Source organism: Lathyrus oleraceus, chromosome 7, assembly GCF_024323335.1.
Source record: "Lathyrus oleraceus cultivar Zhongwan6 chromosome 7, CAAS_Psat_ZW6_1.0, whole genome shotgun sequence".
NCBI classification, from domain to species: Eukaryota; Viridiplantae; Streptophyta; class Magnoliopsida; order Fabales; family Fabaceae; genus Lathyrus; species Lathyrus oleraceus.
This window is the reverse complement of record NC_066585.1, coordinates 290,862,312-290,886,402: the sequence shown is the minus strand read 5'-3', so window position 1 is coordinate 290,886,402 and position 24,091 is coordinate 290,862,312. Positions and strand designations below refer to the sequence as shown.

General features: G+C 33.6%; 2 protein-coding genes and 3 long non-coding RNA genes across 6 annotated transcripts; 1 reads left to right on the top strand and 4 right to left on the bottom strand.

The window, feature by feature from the left end:
* Positions 1–5,925: 5,925 nt before the first annotated feature.
* On the top strand, positions 5,926–7,987 carry LOC127107340 (uncharacterized). Of its 2 annotated transcripts, none has more exons than XR_007795690.1 (9): positions 5,926–6,073; positions 6,177–6,243; positions 6,313–6,442; positions 6,596–6,661; positions 6,740–6,830; positions 7,032–7,119; positions 7,212–7,333; positions 7,534–7,623; positions 7,728–7,987. It is a non-coding gene; the product is annotated as an uncharacterized LOC127107340 (long non-coding RNA). The 2 variants fall into 2 exon arrangements; XR_007795689.1 differs by having other exon boundaries at positions 6,535–6,661.
* LOC127107341 (uncharacterized) lies at positions 7,559–8,691 on the bottom strand. Its single transcript, XR_007795691.1, has 2 exons — positions 8,116–8,691; positions 7,559–8,018 (listed from the first exon to the last, which is right to left on the bottom strand). It is a non-coding gene; the product is annotated as an uncharacterized LOC127107341 (long non-coding RNA).
* Positions 8,692–9,034: 343 nt separating this feature from the next.
* On the bottom strand, positions 9,035–13,535 carry LOC127101024 (cyclase-associated protein 1). The gene is made up of 10 exons (XM_051038333.1): positions 13,077–13,535; positions 11,822–11,990; positions 11,683–11,747; positions 10,945–11,245; positions 10,723–10,873; positions 10,501–10,610; positions 10,343–10,398; positions 10,190–10,246; positions 9,837–9,980; positions 9,035–9,539 (listed from the first exon to the last, which is right to left on the bottom strand). Exons 1-10 carry the CDS (start codon positions 13,347–13,349, stop codon positions 9,453–9,455), a joined length of 1,413 nt encoding a protein of 470 aa, XP_050894290.1. The 5' UTR covers positions 13,350–13,535; the 3' UTR covers positions 9,035–9,452.
* Positions 13,536–15,315: 1,780 nt separating this feature from the next.
* LOC127104350 (uncharacterized) lies at positions 15,316–16,477 on the bottom strand. The gene is made up of 3 exons (XR_007794847.1): positions 16,283–16,477; positions 15,946–16,198; positions 15,316–15,653 (listed from the first exon to the last, which is right to left on the bottom strand). It is a non-coding gene; the product is annotated as an uncharacterized LOC127104350 (long non-coding RNA).
* A 2,458-nt stretch (positions 16,478–18,935) lies between these two features.
* Positions 18,936–21,367, bottom strand: LOC127104349 (probable receptor-like serine/threonine-protein kinase At4g34500). The gene is made up of 7 exons (XM_051041532.1): positions 20,605–21,367; positions 20,393–20,497; positions 20,168–20,290; positions 19,891–20,061; positions 19,681–19,810; positions 19,384–19,593; positions 18,936–19,291 (listed from the first exon to the last, which is right to left on the bottom strand). The coding sequence occupies exons 1-7, from the start codon at positions 21,120–21,122 to the stop codon at positions 19,178–19,180; spliced, it is 1,371 nt and encodes a 456-aa protein (XP_050897489.1). The 5' UTR covers positions 21,123–21,367; the 3' UTR covers positions 18,936–19,177.
* Between the last annotated feature and the right edge of the window lie 2,724 nt (positions 21,368–24,091).

Below are 24,091 nucleotides of genomic sequence, written 5' to 3'. Positions count from 1 at the left end.
TTGGACCTATAATTTGTATTACATTATCCATATTGTGTATAAGTTAGACCTGTAATTTGTATTGCTTTATGCATATTGTGTATAAGTTGGACCTATGATTTGTATTGCATTATGCATATTGTGTATATGTTGGACCTATAATTTATATTGCATTATGTATATTGTGTATAAGTTGGTCCTATAATTTGTACTGCATTATGCGTAGTTTGGACCTATAATTTGGGCTGCAAGGTATGTAACAACCAAAATACTTAAAATTAATCTTGTTTGAACATTAATATTTGAACTTCCAAAATAAAATCTAAGACGCTACTTGAGTCAAAATAAAACTACTTAAGTCATAAATAAGTCATAATTACAACTGTATAATACAACCAAAATAAGTCATAAACTACTTAAGTCAAAATGAAATTATTCTCGATTAGGTTGAGGAGTTTGTGAACTTTGGCAATTTTTGTTTGTTTTTCTTTGGACTTTTTGGTTCCCTTTCACCTTTCACTTTCTTAGCATTCTTTGACTTATTATCACCCTTTAGAATTGTCCTGTCAGCTGCCCTTTTTCATTTACAGCTCCTCTTATTATGTCCTATAGCGCCATATTTTACACATGTGACAATTGAAAATCCCCTTAGTAGTATGTGAGAATTTCTAGATTCATCATTTGTCTTGTTTCTCTATTTTTTTTAACCTACCTATGGCTTTTCTCATCATTGGTTGGATACACAATGTTTGAGTAAGTGTTAAAATAAGCAAGTTTCCATAAACAAAACATAGCAAATTTACATGCAATTTAGTCATACCTATAACATGCAACAACATAATCCTCAGGTTGTTTCTTGATGTTTCATATACAAGCAATTGCATGACAGCAATGTACACCAGACAAGTCACACTTTGAATATGTTCTGAAATGTGATTTGTTTCAATGGCAAACAAGGACATCCCACACATCTTTCCATGAATCCTCTTTCATTGTCTTCACTCTATGCATCTTCACCATCAACCTCAATGTTAACATCTAATTCACCATCATCCTTAGTAACATCTGCACTTTTAAACTCAATGCATTATACATCATCTTCACCATCATCCTCAATGTTAGTATCTACTTCACTATCATCAACAATCTTAGGAACCTCACAATATGCTTCACATACACATTTATTACATCATAGCCTATTAGAATCAAACAAACATAAACTGACATCGGGGACCACAAGAATACATCAACAAAACTAACCTAACGGGACCACAATGACCACAAGAATACATTAACAAAACTAAGCTAACGGGATCACAAAGACAAAGATACATACCTTACACAATATTTGACCCTTCAATTCTCTCCTTTTGACTTCCTGAGTTCGTCATCTTCGTCAAACCACAAAACTCCGAGACACGACTTTACAACTTCGATTTGGATGATACACACACTTGAACGATTTAGACGAAAGGGGTAACGATGAGTGTGATTGGGAGATTAGGAATTTTGCACTTCTTCTAAAGGATGGATGTCAATGGGAATAAGAGTTTTTCAACAAAGGATGTGAATTGGGGGATTAGGCTTTTGATCTTTTATTTAATATTTTTAAATTAAAATATTCAGGTAAAAATTAAAATATTATGAATTGCTGACATGGATCCAAATAATATGTCACCTCATTAATGAAATTGACACATAAGCAAAATTAGATAAGAGATCACACAAATCCAAATGCAAACAAAATTAAGGAACCAAAATAATTGATTTTGTTGATTTTATAAAAAGGGGGTCAATTGTTTATAACACCAAACTAAAATGATCAAAAATATATTTAAGCCAAATTAAAAATATATAGTCCCAATAAAGTTGAGCAATAGTCAAAGCCATTGTTAAACTTAGCGCTGGACAGAATAAAGAAACCCAGCCCAAACCGACCAAACCATGTGGCCCCTTAGACACCGGTTCGGGTGAGTCGGTTTTTCGGTTTGACGGTTTGAATAATCTTGGGTTCACATGGGTTAAACCGGTCGGTTTAGGTTTGAATTTATGGACCCGATGATATCCTAAACTGACCGGTTCAGTAGAAATTATGTTATAGACCATAAATTCCTAAATCAACCGGCCGGCCCAACCAAAACCAAGACTCTCTCTCAGTCTCAAATCTCAATTCATTAGTTCCACTTCTTCGTGAGATTCATACGCACAAACAGCAACGTTACTCCGCTAGGGTTCATCATTCTCTCAGGTAATCGGTTGATTCTAGGGTTCATCCTTTCAATTTCCAGTTCGTGGTTTCATCGTTTAAGAACTAACTCTTTCTACCTTCCAATTTTTCGGTTGATGCTAGTTCGTGGTTTCATCGTTTAACGAAGAACCGTCGCCGTCCATTATTCAACCACAAATCACCACCGATGTAAGTTACTCCTTATCTTTCTTTCTCTCTTTCCCTCTCTTTCTCTCTGACTATGGTTGAAATGTTAAGTTTGGTTGAACTATTTCTGATGGGTTTGACTTTGTTTTGTTTTAACTCCGATTCTAAAACTGCTTCTTCAGATTGATTTTGTGAAGGTGTTGTCGGTAAATATTGTTCCTACTCAGCTCGCCGACAACTTCCGGAATAAGAAGCCTGAGGTTTTACTCTTGGCCGTTATAAACTTCATGTTATCTATAGCTACTAATAACTAGCTGTTCAAATAAAAAGTGATTTTTAAAAAGTGATTTTTAAAGCTATAACTACTGCTATGAAGAATCATTAGTTACTGCTATGAAGAAATAATCATTTTCTTACACAAGTTTGAAATCACTTTTTTCAAGCATTAACAAATAGGCTCTTTATCATGCTAGTCTTGCATCTGACAAAAATAAGTTTAAGTTGTTATAGAGGAATATTTGTTTTTAGAATTAGTTATTTGTGATTGGGGCAAGTATTTTTGAACTACTGTTTTTGCAGCCTCATTGTTTCTGTTTTATTTTCTATTTATTTTGTACTTTCTTGATATTTCAATATGATTATAAAACTATTTCATTGTTCAGTTGTTTGGGTTGTGTGGCATTATTAGTTTTGAGTAAGCTAAGCTATACTTGATGGTTTGAGTTTTGTGATATGGTTCACATTAGTTCTGGTTTTGTTTTGAATAGCTTTTATACTGATTATTATGGCTTGTTTGAATATTATGAGAATGGTTGGACATATCAAGATATTACGATGCTTAGGTGTTGGATCATAAGTCACACTTCATTTTAATAGTTGTTGCTTTTAATCCTAGGATTTAAACCTTTTAATTATAAATTTGAATTGAGGAATTCAATTTTTATATCTTCTCCGTTAGAGAATTCTTACTTCCCCCAATGTTGAAAACTTTGTTAGTTCATGTAAAGTTTATTATTCTCTTTTCTCATTTCATCTATTTGTATAGATATATAAATATAGATGATATACTTAAATTTTTACCTTAGCTGCATATTGAAATGTTTTTTTTGTCAATGTCTGAACCTCATCAGTCTTTTTGATTACGTTATCTAGTAATTTATATGCTGTTTCTGTCATCATATTTGGTTTATAGGGTGAAAGTATGTGCAAATCAGGCCTAACATATGTTTATATGTACATCTTTTAATTTGAAATTTGCTTTACACAATAGATTTGTCCAACTGTAGTTTGTTTTGGAAGTCGTGTTATTTAATTTGAAATTTGCTTTAACACAGAAAAGATGTAGACTAACAACCAAGTTTGTTTACAAAGTCTTGAATATTCGATAAAAATCAAAAAAGAAATGAAAATTTTAATAATTATGAGGCATGGTCAAGAGTGATTTCAATCTTGGTTGTTTCTAATGGATATCTGGTAACACAATGTGCTGTTATTGTAACGAGGAACAATATTCTAAAGGTAATTGGATGAGTCCTGCCGCCAACGACCTAACTCAATCGAAGTATAAATCTGTGTCCAAAAACCGTTTTAATCCTTATACATCAGTTTAATACTTTGATAGTTTGTTAATATAAAATATTATTTGTAATTCTTGTCTGTTTGTAACTATTTTAAAATAATATTTATAAGTATTCCTCTATTTGTTTTGTATTCCTCTAAGGGGCCACATGGTTTGGTCGGTTTGGGCTGGGTTTCTTTATTCTGTCCAGCGCTAACACTCCCTATTCAAATACTTGTCTTTTTAAATTTCTTTTCGTTGAAAACATTGAACTTTCTAACCAGCATCACCCACCGACACAATTTCAAGGTAAGTGTCCTAATAGGTATTCTCATATGAAGTGGCATTTAGGCTAAAGATGAGTTGTTAGTTATTTGGCTTGTACTGTATGCTTTTAGTGTGATAATAATTTGTTATGAAGGTGCCAGCTAATTGATCATAGCACGCAATGGGAAGAAGATAAATTTGAGTTTGGGTTGCCTACTCAACAACACTGTATGTCAAGAAGCAGTGGATGCATATCATTAAAATTTATTTCTAGTTCTGCTATAGTAGATGCAGTTCTTAAACATTTATCCTTTCATATAATGGCAGGAAAATTATTGGTGCGCGTTGGTATATTAAAGGATATGAAGTAGAATTCGGTAATCACACTTCTGGTACTAGTTTTCTGTAATCACACTTCTTTTTTCAAATGATTTTTCATCATTTTTTATTGCCAGATTATGGTTCCAGTCCCACAACTATTGGTTTAGAGGTTATTAATAGGCCCACAACTCTTGTTGTGAAGAGATTGATCTTTGAGACAGTAACCTTGAGGTGGAAGTTGAATCATTCTCTTTCGGAGTAACAGCTTCAGGTTGGTTTCTAACTGAGTTTTGATATTTATGCCTATAAATGAATTTCATTTACTGAGAAAGCTTGTTGGTTAAATATTCCATGTGTATTTCTCATCTCATCTTTTTCCTTCTGTTTTATGTTTCTAATTGACAATTCTTGTTTTGTTGGTTGTGTTTTGGTACTGGAAGATGGAGCGCGGCAAAAGTAGCTTGCAATGAGTTGGAGTTCCTAGCTTGCAAGGAGTTGGAGTTCCTAGCGGAGTTGTAGATCAAGGAGTGAGTCAAGGTAATGCCATCACCTGTCATTTTTATACTGAGTGTTTGTTTAATAAGTGATACATGTTATGCTGTCATTTTTAAATGTATGAATTATAGGAGCAGCTGCTGGTACTGCACTCCCTCCACTTCGAAAAAGGAAACTTAATGCTAGTGGTAGTAGAAAAACTTCTACGGTTTGGGAAGAGTTTAACATTTTACCGGATGAGCCTGAACCTATAGCCGCGTGTAAACACTGTCATAAAAGGTACCGATGTGACCCTAAAACACATGGTACTTCTAACATGCTAGCTCACTCGAAAGTGTGTTACAAAAACCCTGCCCTTTTGTTGAAAGACCCCAATCAGACAAACCTTGTAAGCGGCGAGGGTGGGTTTTTAGTTCCAACTAGTCAAAGGTTTAATGTTGCAGCCTGTAGGAAGGCCATTAATACCTTTGTTATCCTTGATGAACATTCCTTTAGAGTGGTTGAGGGTGTTGGTTTTAAGCAAATGTGTAAACAATTGCAACCCCAAATGGCTATCCCTACTAGGAGGACCGTTGCTAGGGATTGTTTTCAGCTTTACCTAGTTGAAAAGTCACGTCTTAAAGCCTTTTTTAAATCTGATTGTACTAGGGTTGCACTAACCACAGACTGTTGGACTTCGATACAAAACCTTAGTTATATGGCCACCACTGCACACTTCATTGACACTGCTTGGAAGTACCCAAAAAAAATTATTAGTTTCTCTTTAGTTCCAAATCACAAAGGTGATACCATTGGCATGAAAGTCGAGGACGTTTTGAGGGAATGGGGGCTTAGGAAAGTGTCTACAATTACCCTGGATAACGCAACAGCAAATGATGTTGGCAACACCTGTTTCTAGTGTAGCCTCAGAAAGTGCTTTTAGCACGGGGGGAGGATTTTAGATATCTATAGGAGCTCTTTGAGTCCAGATATGGTCGAAGCGCTTATATGTACTCAAAACTGGTTGAAGCCTTCTGACAATGATCTAAATGTCCTTAATATGACTGAAGAATATGAGATTAGTGAATCAATTGTTTCAGGTACGTTATTAATGAAAACTTTGTCTCTTTTAACATTATTTTAAATATTTGTTAAAATTAAGCCTCTTGCTATATGTTTAACGTATGTTTAAACAACTTGTAGAGTTTCAAGTAGCTACTGGTGGAGCAGCTGCTCCTACACAGGCTGGGCCTGTTTAATTCTCGCCTAGGTATGAAAAATATAGTTTTGTTTTATGTCTTACATTGGTTTAACTATACTGATTTGATTTGATTTGCAGCTGTGAATTTTTGAATATTTTGGAGTCACTTTGTGATTCAATAAGACAAGCCTTTCTTTTTTGGAGTCATTTTTTGAAACTAAGGATGGAACCGTTTCAGTAGCTACTGCGTTTGCTGGTCATCAGGAAGGTAATGCCTCTGCATAATGTTCATGGATCATTTGTTATGTTTATTTATTTCAGATTGTTGTTATTTATGAGAATCATGTTTATTTATTTCAGATTGTTGTTATTTCATATTGCTGTTGTTATGAGAATCATGACTCAGAAACTTTTTGGGCAGACTTTTTGGGCAGCCACTGCTGCTAGTTTCATAACAATTCAGTGTTCGAAATGTTACATTTTTTTGGTATGCTTCTGTTTTAATCTCATTCGCTTATGTGCTATTTTTTTATCTGAAATATGACTGGTTTTTTCACTCTTACAGACTTGGGGATTAACAAATCTATATTCATTAAGCCCAAGACATTTCACCTTACAGTACTAATGCTTAAGCTGTGGAATAAAGACAGAGTGGGGTATACTATACTATATGTTAGGTTTGATTATGATTATGATAATTGATTGGTTAAGCATCATTAATCTGTACCCTTAATCATCAATAATACAATTCAATTTTTTTTCCTGTTTTGGATTTGAATGAACTCTTACTCAACCATTTTTCTATATACTTTTTTTATGCATAATGTTGATGAGATTCAAATTTTTTTGTTTTGCAGGCATATCAAGAGGAGACTGAATAGCTCAAGCTTCTTGCTGAATGGAAGAGAAAGAAAGGTGGATTCAGAGCTACCATGTTTGTTTTTGGTGAGTACAAGACCATTGTTCTCAAAGTTTACCTACTGAAAAGAGGTTTCTATCAGTGGTAGCAAACCCTGTTAACCTTGTTTCTGTTATAGGAAACTTGGTGGCGGCTCAAGTTGCGACAGAAATCGGTTGGAGCGAGTTTGCGATTTCAATGTTTTCACTAGGAATGGTACATTATTTGCAGGCCAGGACTGTTCAAGAAAACTATAAAAAGGTTAAACATTACATGGTGGATCTACTCATTCCCTTTAACATTCCTTGGTCTAGCTTGTGCTGAATATGCTCATGAAGTGAAAACAAGCATGGCCTCTGGTTTAATGCTGCTGATATGTATTGTGTCTGTTTTGGTTTTTGTTTTTCTCATGCTAACTAATGTTGAATATGATAATGCTGAAGTTCTATCTAATTACACAGAAAGCTGCAATAAAGAAGATGGACATGAAAGCATCAAAAGAATTTTTTGCCGAGCTTAAGGTGTTAACGCGTGTTCATCACTTGAACTTGGTAATAGCTTATGAAAAGAATTTGATTTGATTTTATCTTTTGTTATAGAAATTGTTATGCACTAGCTCTTATATATACGATTGTTGATTGATGATCATCTATAGGTAAGGTTGATTGGATATTGCATTGAAGGTTGATTGGATATTGCATTGCCGGAATGGACTTGTCTCTTACAATATTGAAAAATGCACACACTGCTAGAGAACTAAAATGCACGCCAAAATTGGACTATACTTTTGAATTAGTAACTCCTGCAACTGCACAGCCTTGGTTTTTCACAAGTCTCACCGATGTATTGGACGTTGATTCACATGTAATCTTTTCCATCGATCTTTTGTATTTACTTTAATCCACTTAATCTATTTTTCACACTTTTTTGGCCCCATTGCAATTTCCTGTATTATATACAGTATGAAAACAAAAGATTCAAAGCTCAAAACAAAACTTCCAATTACGAAAATAATTTCAAGCATCTTGCTTCTGCAAATAAACCTTTTCTGAGACCAGTATCAGACATAATAACATATCATCTCTCTTACTATTACTATCCATGCATAATTTGTTGCTCTACATCCCCATTCATCACAGAACTGTGATGATGAACCATATACCACCGTCCATTATGGAACTCAAAGACATTTGTTACATTGAACGGCCCTGTATCCATGTCAGCAAGATAGATATAATATGAGTAGAAATTTAGAATACAAATGTTAACAATGATTGTTCAATCCATTTCCGAAAAATGCAGCAATTTCATAAGTTTTAAGATATATTGTTTTATTTTTTTGTTCATAAGTAAACTAAAAGTTTAAAGACTAGTATAAAATTGTGCTATTTAAATCCTAGATAAAATCCACTTGTGTTGGGTTTATTTTGGAATGAGCTCAATTATTTTTAAAACCGAATAAACCGCATTATGAAACCGAACCGAACAAAACCGAAACCGAAAATAACCGAATTGCAAACCGGTCGGTTTTGGTTATGTTTTTTCCAACCGATGGTTAGGTCGGATTGGGAATTTGGGCCCGAAAACCGATCCAACCCAACCGATGTCCACCCCTAGTTAAACTACACTCTATATTGCCTCCGTCTCAAATTAATTGATCAAGTTAATCAATTTTAAAATAATGTCTCAAAACAACTGATCCAATTAACCAATTAAAAATAATTCGTACATATTTTTAAACAATGTATAGATGGGAAAAGGATCGTCTCCCGTGAGTTATTTCACTTATTTCACAGGAGAGGGAGCAGTGCTGATCAGCACCCTTCAAATGTAATCAACCTATTAATCTCTTATTTCTTTCTCTCTCCTCAACATGTGGTTGGTATTTCATTTGAGATAAAGTGTACTCCCGGATAGATGAAAGGGAGTGAAAAATATTTTAACTAAAATACTATTATCATATATTGGTGAATTCAAATTTATCATAAATACAAACTAGAAGATATTCATTTGAATTGTACAAATAGTACTAATGAAGTACATTGTTCTGTCCTAAAAAATATGCAAAACCTTGAGAATCAAACCAAGATATCGAGACAAATGTATGGGTCTTCCGAAAACTAATAGTTCAATTGCATAATGCATTGAACAAAAGAAAAAGCTCAAGCTGAAGCAAACTCTGACACACAAACCCAAAAAAATGGATGGTTCCACAAGCCACAGAAAAATAACAAGCACAGGCAGCCGAACAAGCATACGGTAAACAGATATATAGATGATTGTAAATGAATCAGAGAAACAAGGAATTGAAGCCACTCCCACAGCAATCCAAGGAAAGATGAAGTAAAAATAATAAGAAACTCTCAATTGCCCGTCAACTTTAACCACCTGAGTGAGAAGCAGGAGTAGTTTCAAAACGTCCTTCCTTGAATAAATGAATGTACTGTTGTGGCAAAGAATGCTCCACCTGAAACATAATATGAGGTTGAAATTTGAAATTTATATCACTTAAATTCTCTATTTCACTGATTCACTAAGTTGCATTAAAAAAAACAGCAACACAAGCATTTTACAATATTCAGTGGTTAAAGCATCAAATTTGCCTTCAAGAAATTAGGTGGAAAAGAGGCAAGGCTCTAATGAAATTGAAAGCGCCAATGCTTAGATGAGGAGGAGCCAAATTTGGGATTAGTAGATTATAGGACACAAACAGTAAAACCAAACCTTGCAGTGTTAAATATAGAAACGGAGCGGGAAAACATACCCAATCACCATCAGACTCGGCACTAGGAACTAATACATTGATCTCACTTGACTTTGCTGTGGATATGGATGTTTCTAAAGAGTCTTTGCTCAGATATAACTGGCATCCAGAAGTGTTGTCCACCGAAATTGTAGGAGCTGAACCCTATTATTTGTGAAAGCAAGCATAAGTTTATATAAATCATATTATATGTATCAAGTACATATTTATTATTAAAACCTTGTCTTTTTCACCTCACCGGTTATAACATTAGCTAGACAGTACCACTAGCAAAATATTGGGCAAAATAATATAGATTGAATCGGACATGCCTAGGATGATGTGATTTGAAAAAGAAGGAGGAGTCAGGGTACCTGGCATTGAACCTCAACCCCATTACTGTTCACAATCTCACAAGCTGCAACAACGTCCTACATTACAAAACCAAATGAATTGGCATTTTCATCTAAAAAAAATGATTTCATTATCTAATATTATAAAATCTCTAATTATAATGTCTTGCGAACCTGAAATACAACTCCCATCTTTTTGCAATTGTCAATAGTTATATTGTTGACCTTGCCTGCAAAAATTGTTAAAAATGATTTGGTCACTTGCAGCCTTTTTTCACCAAGTGATAGGATAGCAAATTCAGAAAAAAAGCACGTAATATAATTATCACTACCTTGAATCTGCAACACGGAGTTTTTACATCCATAAACATATACAGACTGTTTTGCATCACAATCTTCAATGACCAAGCTTTTCTGCTCAATTTGATTCTCAACAACCCACCTACAATATCAAGGAATTAATTAGGTAAAGGATAAGTGGACTAGTGAAATGTTTGACATTGAATTTAATATACAGCATAGCAACTAAAGCATAAACACGCGTATAAACCTACTTGCGACCCATTTGAAGTTCGAACTTCGGAGGTCCTACTTTAGCAACTGCACGTGAACCGGCGTGACTTTCTTTTACGGTACTGCCGCCAACAATTCCAGCTCTTTCTGTGCGATTCTTAGTCTTCATATCAGCCGTAACCTTTCTCAGACCTATAAGGTAAAGTTTAGAATTCATAAATGATGAATATTCAATCAAAACAGTAAGAGTAAGAATAATCTACCTGCTGTGACATTTCCTGTACCAATCTCTTGAAAAACAGCCGACATCCCCACTTTTGGCTTAGAAGATGAAGCCTGAGATGATTCAGAACTAAAGAGAGACGCAGGCGGAGGAGGAGGGGCAGAAGGTGCAATCGAAGCATTAGCTTTTGATGGAGCAATTACTTTTCCTGTTTGACTCCATACAGGGCCTAAAGGATGGAAGCTTTTCACATAATCCCTCAAACCAGGTACATACAACTCTTTCAGAGCTTTGACCCACTCAACATGATTTGGGTCTTTGTTTCTGTACTCAACAAGTACCTGATTATCACAATAAATGTAAGGAAAGATCAGTATCCTTTACTCTTAAAGTATCAGCAGTGAGATAGGAAAGTGCAAGGAAAACTCTCATATGCTACTGCAAGTATACAACACTGTACTTAAAATGTAATATAAGCCAATTGCAAAACAAGTTTTCAAAATCAAAATTAATGATTCTAAGCATATAAATATTAAGGCTATTGATCATCCATCATGTCTTTTCTCAGCCATTAAGCAGTTGTAACTCGGGAAGGGATAGACATGCATTTTGAAGTAATTTGAAACTATTTTTGATGCAAGATACAACAACACTATTGTATACATAAAAATATTAAGGAAGAAAATCCATCACTTGAACGGAACTCCGAATTTTCATCCTATATGGAGAGGACTATCATGAAAACTGTCCAAGACAGATCAACAAGCATCAAAAGTACCTTGTTGCTATAAAACTCAGCCATTTGCCAACTTTCTTCAACATGTGCAGTGGGCATACTCATACCTTGAAAAAAATACAAAAGATTCATAAGATACCAAAGATAAAGATTCATCCTAAAAAAATCATCATGCACCCACCACAACCCTTCCCGGCAAATGCAATCCATGCTAGAGCTGAAAGACTATCAACAGAAGCCTTCAAGTGATTAAAAAAATCAGATCTCCTTCCTTCTGTCAATGCAGCAGCTTTCATGATCACTTCATTCAATGGTTTTATAAATTCAGCCAACCCTGCAGGGGTAGGTTTCTGCACATAACTGATGATGTGAGAAGACATATATTCCAAAGAACATAAAAACTTTAAGCATGAGAAATTATGTGCTTTCTTTTCTCCTAACTAAATTCATTTCTCTTAGCCATAAACAGTTAGCTATGTATTCTTTTAGAGAAATCCTAGTACACTGTACATTCTTGTTTTGAAAAGCATTGGATGCAATAGCCATTTGGGATAAAATTCAAAGTCAGCTAATTATTATGTTTGGCTAATTTTCCGATGCTATAGAATTGATTCTCCCAGCTGAGAAGGATTTCTTGTTTATAATTCTGGTATAAAAACAATTATAGCAGCTCCATCCCGCTAGATTCATACAAATATCCCTAACATCAATTCCACCAAGTGGGAACTCAATATTTTACTATGTACTCTTTTAACATCTCACGCTGATTAACTTACAATGACCTCACGAGCCCAATTTCAAAATCTCATTTTCAACATTATATTTTTCCATCATCTGTATTCCCCCCTACAAACTAACCCAGATGAGAACAGAACACATCCCACACAATCAAGAAAGAAGGAAATGATAATCTCTACAAAGATGGCAAACCCAAATCCTCAACTGCATCAAACCCTGTGGTTCATTAGACCATTTTCCATTCTAACAAATAAAATTACAAGACATTTTTTCTTTTATTCCTCTTTGATCGATTGATTCTCTTATAGACTTCCCCCAAGTCATGCTACATTAAAAAATCCCACATAACAATTAACAAGGGACCTTCAACTTTCTCCCTAAAAACATGACAGGTAAAACATGCAGCAGATCCACATAATCCATAAACACAATCAGAGATATTAGAATCAATATAACCCTCAGAAAGAAAAAAAAAACAGCCATCACATTCAGTTCTCTTGGTATTGGATTCAGTTCCAGCACCATTACCAAAGTATCTAGCACAAACAAAATTTCAACTAAAAAAACACTGCAATGCAATACTATCACATTCACCTCCCATTCACAGATTTCATAACAATGTGGCACGAGAAATTTCAAATCCATTAATTCAACACCAACCTAATCATCTTTTCATCGAGGCACAGAAATCAACGAACCTGAGTTTGTTTGAGCTTAATCAAAAGCTCTTTCTGAACAGAGAAAGCTTCATGTATCCTATTGGTGACCTCCAGCACCTGTCCACCAATAATCTCCGCAGCACTGGAAACCCTACCGAGATATTGATCGATCAGATCGCCGAAGGCAACAACGGATGGATCGAGTGCCGCATCGGAAGCGTCGGCCGGAGAGCTGGCGGGATGGCCTCCGGTAGATATCGCCTCCAAACGCAACACCGCCGATTCCAATCGCTGTATGAGCTTCTCATCCATGATGATCGGAAGCAGTTTTTTTCCGGTGACGATAAACGAAATGAAACAGATCTGGCACCGCTTATGAAGCCGTTAATTCTTTATTCGTTTTTTGGCTTTGGGAATATTTTAAAAATAGTTATAGGGAAAAGAATTTATTATTATGAATAGATAAAATATATGAAGGAAAACCACTTTATCTTACTTTGTGCGTTGCGTGGGGTTGGGTGTTTTTTGCATTTGATAAAATGTGTTAAAAGGAATTTCTGAAAACCCACGTGTCGTGTCATGCGCACATAGTAATGGATAGGACAATTACGGAACTGGGCTTTTCATAAACACAAACTTATTGTACACCATTCTTAATTGGATTATATTAATGTGTTGTACTCTCATACTAGAAGTTAAGTTTCGCAAAAACAAAAATACTAGAGGCTAAGCTATTAATTAAATTTGAGTAAATTATTATTTTTCTAATCTTGAAATTGTAAGTTTTGACCATTTTATTTTTGTAATCTTGTAAGCTTTTTGACCATTGATGTTTGTAAACATCAAAACAGGGACATGATATATATATATATATATATATATATATATATATATATATATATATATATATATATATATATATATATATATATATATATATATATATTTTGGACAAATAATAAAAATTGAGTCCTAATAAATATTAATTATTTTTTAAGTTTTTTTAGAGAGAAGAAAGTCAATGTGTAACACTCTAAGGGAAGAACGGTGATTATGGTGGTCATCAGAGGTGGCGGCAATGGTGCGATGATCGGTGTGTGGAAGGTAAAGGTTGCGGCAATGGTGCGATGATCGGTGTGTGGAAGGTAAAGGTTCGACAGTGAAGAGTTAAAAAAAATATATGTAAAAATATGAAAAATTTATTGAGAAATGAGATATGAATTTTATATAAGTATCGATATAATCTAATCAAATTTTTAAAGTGTTCTAAAAAAATAATAGTTGTTGAAGATTCACTTCCACAATAGTGAATTATATTTATTTATAAAAAATTAATAATAAATGATACGATTGTACGATGAATTTTTAAATATTTAATTATAAATAATATTAAAATTTATATAAAAAATAAATTTTAAAAATTATAAAAAATAATTATACAAAACAAAACTTAACTGGATGGTTCATTATCAATTTTAAAACAATATATCAAAATTGGAGATATAAAATAAAATTAATATATTAAATTTTATGAAATTATAAAATAAAAATATAACTCGTTAAGATGAAAGTCCATTATAAATCTTGAGGGCTTATTGTTTCAAAAAGTTATTTAAAAAAATTATTTGTAATTAAAGATATAAAATAAGGAAAAAGTTAAAGTGTACAAAATAAAATCCTCAATCACACAAATAACTTTGCCAATTAAATTATGAAGCACACATGAATATGATGATACACTTTTCATTCTTTTTTAAGATCATTGAATTTAAAAAAATTAACTACTAATATAAAAGACATAAATTTATAAATATTTTTTATATTAATAATATTAAAAACTAAAAAATAACAATAAATATTTCGATAGAGCCTCAAAATTTTAAGACATGAATGTAAGAGCCTTAAGATATATAACCCATAACATGGTGTATAATTCTCTAAAAAAATAAGCCAACTTAAATGAAAAGTGTTATATACAATTTGACGGACCAGAAATGAAGTATAAAGAAAGTGTTGCATAGGAAAAACGCAACAATAAGAAAAGGAGAAAAGAGGAAGATCATAAAAAGTTTGATGCATTCGTAGATGAAAATTAACACAACAATGTGTTGATATAAAAGATATCGTGAAACTCCCATTCCATATGTGCCATGTTTAATCACATGTGTGGTCAAGGAAGAATAATTGAAGTGTTATAGAGATAACCATTTTTAAAATACGTGGAACAAGGATGCATGAGGCATACAGGTAGAAGAGTGTTAAATAAAACAACTACATAAGGGCTGAAATCGAGTTGCAATAAAAAACACACTTGAGTATAATACATATATTATGTCTTCTGAATTAGTCATAGTCAAACACATTTAAAGTATACTACAGATGCAAAACATAAAAAGACATTGTTTGCAAAATACTACATGCCAATATAGTGAACGAAATATATAGAATCAAATAATTCTTCTTCTCCAATTTGATACTCTTCTTAAGTTTTGTTGGGAAGAGTTCTCCATCACACAGGCCGATCAAGGTAGTAGATTCACTTGAATCATCCAGTATTTGACTCTTTGCAGTGGATGTGATTGGTTCTGTGTTATGCTTAGATGTAATTTCCAGATCCTGTCATTGGAAAATTGAGAAAAATAATCAATAACCGTGTAACAATAGATTAATAAGCAAAAATAAAAAATAAAAAATAGTGTGTCATCATAATTTAGAAGGATATCGTAACAATTTCCCGTTCATCGGTGGCTTCAGATTTTGCCTCATCAACACTCTATTTAATCTTAATAACATAAAAGGAAATTGAGAAACATGAAAATGGATAAAATCAATCAGGACATAAAACAAAGACAAGAGGTGACAATGCCTGCAACAAGTGTGTTGTTATAGGTGGTTGAGATGTTGTTACCTTAGTGTCAAAACCAGATAAGGACCAACAGAAGGTTGACGAAACAAATTCACCCATTAATGTTAGGTTGTAGAAGAAATACATGTATTTGTTCCCATGGAGCCTTTAGTTGTTTGATGAACGTGTCATCCCTTACAATCATGACAATAGAGCAACTTTTTCACTGGGGGTGCCACTTAACTTTAAAAGCAATCTCCAAACCCAAAAAAACATCTAGTGCTAATGGGAATTCTAATGGATCATCAATTCCATCCTACATAAGCAAGTAGCAGTATTAGAAACCAGCAAAGTAGGTTACGATTTTTTTAAGTATTCAAATTGCAAGTCAGGAATAAACCTCAATCATTGTATCACGCTTCTGAATAGCTGATACACCCAAAAATTGTGAGCATTCTTTGTCCCAGAATACAAACTTACAACATTTTCCAGCATGATAAACTTCAATTTTTATTTTATACCTAAGCTAGCGTGAGCAATCGTGTTAAGAGACGGTTTTGCACCAATATAAGAATAAAAATATATATCATATTAGAAGTTATGCTACCTAAACATTTCTGACTCTGTGAAATGTCCAGTTTCACACAAGAAAGGAGTTATGTCACCGCGAGCAGCCTTGGGGCACTGATGGCAAGCCTGATAATACCAACCAAACTGAGATGCAATGAGTTTTTTAGTCGTAGCTACGGTAGCATATAATGTAATATGCTTAAGAGTTAACAACATAATATGTGAATGTTCATAATAAATAGATACATATTCAAATTGTTTAAGCCACAATGATTATTGCATACCTCATGAATTTTAATAATCTCATTAAGTGGTAATACAATAGCCTCTGAAAGTAACTTTTGAATTGGGATTTGGTAGAATTTTCGGATTTTTGTGAATAGAGTCGAGAATGAGAGCTTAGTTGGCCTAAAACGTTAACCAAGGAGTCCTTAGGGATGCTGGGAAAAAATGTCACAAAATAAGCTTAATAATTTCATGGAATTGTCAAGAGTAATGTTAGAAAATACTTTTCGTCGAAGAAACCTTTCAATAAACTAGTTAATTGAAGGCAAATCAGCATTGATGTATAATTTGGTTATGGTGTACGTGTTTGTAACAGAAAATGGATATTTTCCTATATTATAAAAGACATAGTTCAGCTTAAGTATATAACAGATTAAAAACAGTTTAGGACAAAAGTTAATAGCAACAGAAATTGGTCAACCTTCTTCCTTTAGTTTCGCATACTGAAGCAAAATGAAAGTTGACCCAGAAGTATTGAGTCGGTCTTGGTTGAATTTGATGAATTGGGAGGCAATTGATTATGTTGTTGTTGGAATTAGTGTCAGAATGTACATTACATTGCAACAAAACAAGACGTATATCTTATGTTAGATTTGTGTGATATATGGAGAGAAGTAACATACGCATGGTTTCTCAGTATAAAATTGACTTGTTGTTTTTACCCCTGATTAGGTCTGTGTGAAACCTATACTATCAACCATTTCTATTATGTTTGAAATAACAAATAGTAGTAAATAAATGGTATAACTCAAAAAAGTCTAATGTCTAAGTGTATAAACAAAATTTCAGACCGATGAGTAAACCCTTCTTAAATCATTTTGTCATTATATAAGCAAAACTGGTAAACTGGTAAACTTGTTAGATTTAGCTAGAATGACATGTTTGTTAACATCATTAACGGGTGTCCCTTTAGTGAACTTTACCATATAGTTGTGGCTTGAAGGTTTGAAGACCAAATCATTTGCCTGAACCTTGAAGTTTGACACAGTGTAAGTGTGGTTTACCGTTAACTTGTCATTGAACACCAGAATAAACGTTGTTGGCGCAATGACGTGTATATCATTCCCCCGAGAAATAAAGGAAAGTAAAAAGCCCATGAAAATCCAAAATTTTAACATCAGATAGACATTAAACTACAAACCAGTGAACAAAAAGGCATTAAAAATCTAAACTTTAAAAATTGAGACCTACAAATCAGTCAACAAATGTGGTGTTATTGACCGACACATTTGACACCTTTCAAAAAAGCACATGATATGTTTTATAAGAACTCTAAAAGTACCAGATAAAAAATGGACAATAAACATGCATTACGAAATAAAAACGTAATCATTGTTACCCTAAAATAGGATATTTCTTCAGTAAAGATAACAAAATTTACAAAAGACATCAAAAGTGAAATATAAATAAATCGTATCAGAAAAAAAATGAAGCATATTGATTAAGCAAACTTACATCTTTGTCTATTACAATCATTTACCGTTTATGGTGTACCATAAGAGCCACCTTCCATAGTTCTTTGGTTTCGTTGATGTCACAAATCTTCTCATAAGGCCTGGCCATGTAGAAAATACGAACGAAATGTTGTTGCAGGGAGGAGAAGATGGACGACTGCGGTGTTATGGTGGAAGAACAACCTAAGCGGTCAACCCTAATGTCCAAAGCAAGGTGAAAAATATTGTTCTGGACTACTCACCACATGTGACCTGAGTAGACATGTGTGATTGGAAAGAAGAAAGAAGTGTCGTTTGAAAACGAAAAATCAGAACAAATAGTGATGTGATGCATGTATTGGTTCAGCCTTGGAATGAGAAAAGCATATAAACAATTGAAAGAAACATTTCGCATGCGTGGCAAAGAAAAGAAGGGAAGTTGATTGAAGACAGCCATGTGGCAGCGTATAAAAGTAGAAGGGTGTAGTTGTAATTTCCAGAACATAATTTGTTCTTATATTATAGATAAATTAAAGTGTTTTTAGACCAAATAAGCTTAAAATAGTTGTTGGAGCAAAGGATATCTACCTCTGACCATAAATGGTTGCTTACTAATTTGTTAGGACATTATTTTGAAATGATTTACCAACATGGCTTCCAAATAAAATTGTTTCTTTATCCGGTGTAACAAAGAATTGGAGTTGCACACCTTTTAAAGTTTTTAGAGACTCCATGTAGATTAACTACAGTTCATACTCGAATAAGTTTTCTGAATACTTATTTATGTAATTTTGAAGAAAGATATGAATGACTACATGCAGACAAAAAGAATTGATAAATATAGGAACATATATACAAGCCTCACCTCGCTTCCTAGTTCCCACAGTAAAGCAATACACTATACTACAACAAAAGGAGTAAGGACCTAAAGGAATTATAAGATATGCATAAGAACAAATAAATTTGACAAGCTTAGTTGCACCACTGCACGATCAAGTACAAACCAATCATCTAGGCATTGATTTTTCCGCAGGTTCTATATGCTTTCGAGGATATGGAACTTTGATGGAAACATCTGCTTGAGAAGGCACAGAATCTTTGTCCCTAATTGTACGTAGCTCCTGTTAATCAAGTTAAAGTTGGTCATTCATCGAAATTGAAGTAACATTTAAACAAAGCTTCACAGAAAGAGTGGTTGAAGCATATAGCTTACAGAACGAAAGGGGAAATCATCTGACTCAAGCATATGAACAATTTGACCCATCTTCGGTCGCTTGATGACATCCAAGTCAATGCAGCGTAGGCAGATCAGTAAAACTCGCTTCAGAGATCTTGGAGAAGGTGGAATCTCAACTCGAGGATCCACTAGCTCGTCACTGCGACGACTTGCTACCATTGCCTTAAACCAATCTACCAAATTCATCTGAAATGCATCAAACAAATGCAAATGTAAGACTCAAATGTGTTACGAATTGCAGAAATAAAAAATCTGGACAAAACCTGAAATCACCTCTCCGGGTGGTTTTGAATAATCAATAGGGCTTCTTCCCGTGATTATTTCCATGAGTAGAACTCCAAAACTATAAACATCGCTACGCTCGTTAAGCATACCTGTGCTTGCATACTCAGGGGAAACATACCTGTAGAAATTTAGTGTTAATTAAGTGTTACTATCATTCGCTTCTATATAAGGAACCTTGAGAGAGAACGGATTAATTACCCAAATGTTCCCATTACACGCGTTGTTACATGAGTTTTCTCAGATCCTAAGAGCTTGGCAAGTCCAAAATCCGAAACTTTGGCATTCCAGTTTTTGTCCAAAAGGATGTTACTGGATTTTATATCTCTGTGCACAACTTTGGGTTCTAAGCCTTCATGCAAATAGGTTAACCTGTTTCATAATGTATAAATGTTAAAATTTCCATAAAAGAATACTATGATGAAACCAATGATGATCCTTAACATTGACATTAAAATTGAATAAACATGAAACACACCCTTTTGCAGTCCCAATGGCAATCTTGATTCGAATCTCCCACGTCAACGGACTAACCGGTCCTACATTACCATGCAGCCAATGCTCCAAATTTCCATTCTCAACATATTCATAAACAAGCATCCTGAATTATCAGTAAAAAAATGCCAACAAAATAGTTTAAAAGAATTCCAAATTTTCACATTCTAGTCAAAAGATTAACAACAATGTAACCATAATAGAGTACCTTCTAGCACCTTCTGCAGAATATCCTACTAAACGAACTAAATTCTTATGCCTTACTTTGCCAATGGCTTCAACCTCCACTTTAAACTCCTTCTCAGCTTCACCCCTAAAGTTACATTACAATAACACTCATGAAACACAAACACCAGAAACACGACACGGACATCATGCCATACTGACTTAAACAAGTAAAATGAATTGTAATTAACATACTTGTTGTTGTGAAGATTCTTAACTGCAACAACAGAACCATCTTGCAAAACACCTCTATAAACAACTCCATACCCTCCTTCACCAATCACATTCCCTTCCGCAAATCCGCGTGTCGCAATTTCCACTTCCTTCAAACTATACCACCGACCCCACCCTATGTTTGGATCCTCCTGCATGTAGGTCCCACACGACACGTCACTTTTCCTAACCACTCCAATTTCAACCTTCATCTCTGCCTCCTTCTTCACACCATCATCATCATCTTCAATAATCTCAATCCGCGTCTGTTTTTCAGTGGAGCGCGTGAGGTCAATCTCCCTAACCACCGCGATCTCCTTTGAAACTAAAGGAGTGGTGCCGGAGCTGTGTAGCTTCGGTAACATCTTCCGTTTCTTGCAGCTTCGGCTACCGCGAAAGCATAAGAATATGAGAAGCACGATAATTATTAAGATGATGAGAAAAATTCCTGCTAAAATGAGTACCTTCAAACTCATGAGAGGAGTAGCGGAATCCGACATGGTTGTTTGGAGTTAACGTTTGTGTTTTGGAAAATTAGTTATAGGCATCGAAAAGGTAAGCGTAAAAGAGAGTGGTGTTTTAACGGATACAATATAAAAGTGAGACAGAAAAATAACGAAAGTGATTACAAAAGAAAGAGACCAGATCGGTTGTTGGTTTTGGACTTTGGAGTGGGACCGTGAGAATATTACGAGATTGCCACTCTCACTCGCTTACTATGTGAGTGTTGTGTGGTAACGTTGATGCATTGGTGTGGAGTGATGAGAATGTGGTTGTGGAGGAGAATGTGTGAGGGTGTGCGATGTTGGGTGATTAGGAGGTGTATTATTGCATGGTTTATTATGGTCCAACTTGGAATTGATTAATGCATCTCATTATTACTAGCTATTAAGCTTTTTCTTTTGTTTTGTTGTTGAGTATAAAGTTATTGCGCGTTTCTGAAAGGAACAGTTTTTGAATTTGGAAAATTCTTTGCTAGTAGTATATGAAGGTTGGTGGGATACCTATAGACTGCCCTATAATCAGGATTGTGTTGATTACATCTGTGGGCTCGGTTGATGTTAATTCACTCTCTCAAAAATTGTTGATGTCTGTAAATATTATAACTATGAAGTGAATTTTGTGACTTTTTTTATATTACTAATAAATTATTTTCACAAACATCTATATTTGTGAGCCGTATAATATTTTCCACTAAAAATATGCATATCAATTAAATTATATTTTTAAGATAATATATTACTTATATATATAAAATATTTTTAATATATATATATATATTATATATATATATATATATATATATATATATATATATATATATATATATATAGTATAATATTTTTTATTTTGGAGATGAAATGATAATAATTATCAAAAAATACACAACTACAAAATCTCATGTTCAAATCCAGGTATTAGTATTTATTATTTATCAATTTAACCAAATTTTATTAGTGACATTGTTTATAACAATTTTTTTGATAAAATAAATATTATAGTTTATAATAATATAAAATTTTAAAAATAGACAAATCTATTGATATAACAATGTGGTTTTAAGAGTTTATAATTAGTAGTCGTCTTCTCTTAAAAATATATTTAACTATGTTCTAAATCAATAGATTCTATATATTGTGGGTTGAATTTTAATTTTGGAGAATTCAATATATAGGGGTAGAAAAAACAAGCATATGTGAATATTATATATTAATATATGTGTATACACTGGGGGCTTATGTCCACATGGTGTAAGGAATAATTTTGTCTGTTATTTTGATTTTTATGGTGTTTGGGTGTGAAAATGGTGGTGTGTATAAAGAAGGAAATCTGAATGTTCATTCAAATTGTACGGCTATTAATTGGTTTCAAATGTTTGAAAATTTATTATGCTTTCGGGTGTACACATTCATGACTTCAGATTATAAATTAGAAACCCATCCTATTGTCATCCTATAAAAATAAACAAAGCAATTATAGAATATAAAAATCAAAAGAAATAAAAAAAGCATATGATACACATCGATCTATTTAGGCCAATTTGAAGGATTCCATATCGGTTGTTGAGTGAAAATTTTGTTCTTCAAGGGACACGTGTTGGATCAGATGTCTGGGACAACAAGAACTACCAGTTTATGACAAATAACAACTTCTGGGGACAAATGTCATACATGATATTTGAGACATTGTTAACCAAAAACACTAAACCCGTTTGTAGGGAAGTTTTGACAGTTTAATTTTTACAAGATGATGAAGCAGAAAAGCAATAAAAAATATAAGAGATTGGTAACCTAGTTCGGCGAAACCACACTTACGTCAATGGGGGCACTCTTTCCAAAAAAGGAAATCTACTGCTTAGAATTAGTACCTTTTGTCTTACAAGAACCAACAAACTCTATGTTGTTCAAAGTCTCTTCTTAATCATAGTGTCTTTCTATTTAAGAATTTTTCCTAAATATGAGAATCTACTTACGTTCTTATCAATCACACAACCCATGATTGGCATTTACAAACCACTAAACAATGTTGAATGTTACAACTCAACTAAGACAAACCTTTTATATCAAGTTATTGAAACACAGAGGTGTACATAAATATTCAACACAAAATAATCTTTAGCGTGAAATACAAGAAACACTTTGTTCACAAGCTCATAGACTTAGTGTCTTGGAACAAGGTTTTGAACTCAATAAAACCAAACTATATTCCTTATGATATGAACGGATGCGCTAGAGTGGTGCACATACAAAGACTCAAAAGATAAATTGTAACACTAGGTATCTTCAAATCTTGCTTGTCTTGCATCCCTCAAAAGTGAGGTTTGAGTCTCCTTAAATAACAATGCAATCCTGGGTTTTCTTCTTGAATTTCTGAATTAGTTTCGTCCAGAATAATAGCATAATCTTATTGGATTTGATTTGCTCCATAAAGTTCTCCAATAAAAGATATGATTTATTATTAATTCAAATTTAAATCTTCATTTAAATTGATTTGATCTTCAACAACTGTTAAATAAATCACACAAGCCCATTGCATTAAAATATCAACAAATTTGGTCAAATATACACCAGAGTTTTGCTCCAAAAATGCAACAATATTAGTCTGCTAAACCAGGGCCATATGTTGGAGTGCATATGTTGGAACATCGGGTTCCACATGTTTCAACAATACATCAAAATTCATTCATCTCCATAACTTGAAGATCTTCTGATGAAGTGTGAATCTTGCATAGAAAATAACCTGCAATATTATCTGTCTGTTGTAGCTAACAATAACATATGTCTTGTTGATAGAGACCAGATATCATACCACACATGTTGGAACATTTTGTTTCACATGTTACACCCGAGCATCCAAAACAATTCTTCTTCATATAAGTCTTCTTTATAGAGTAGTTCTTGGACTAAATCTTTCTTCAGGATACATTCAATCAAATCTTCTTTGAATGAAACAAATCTAAATCTTTTCC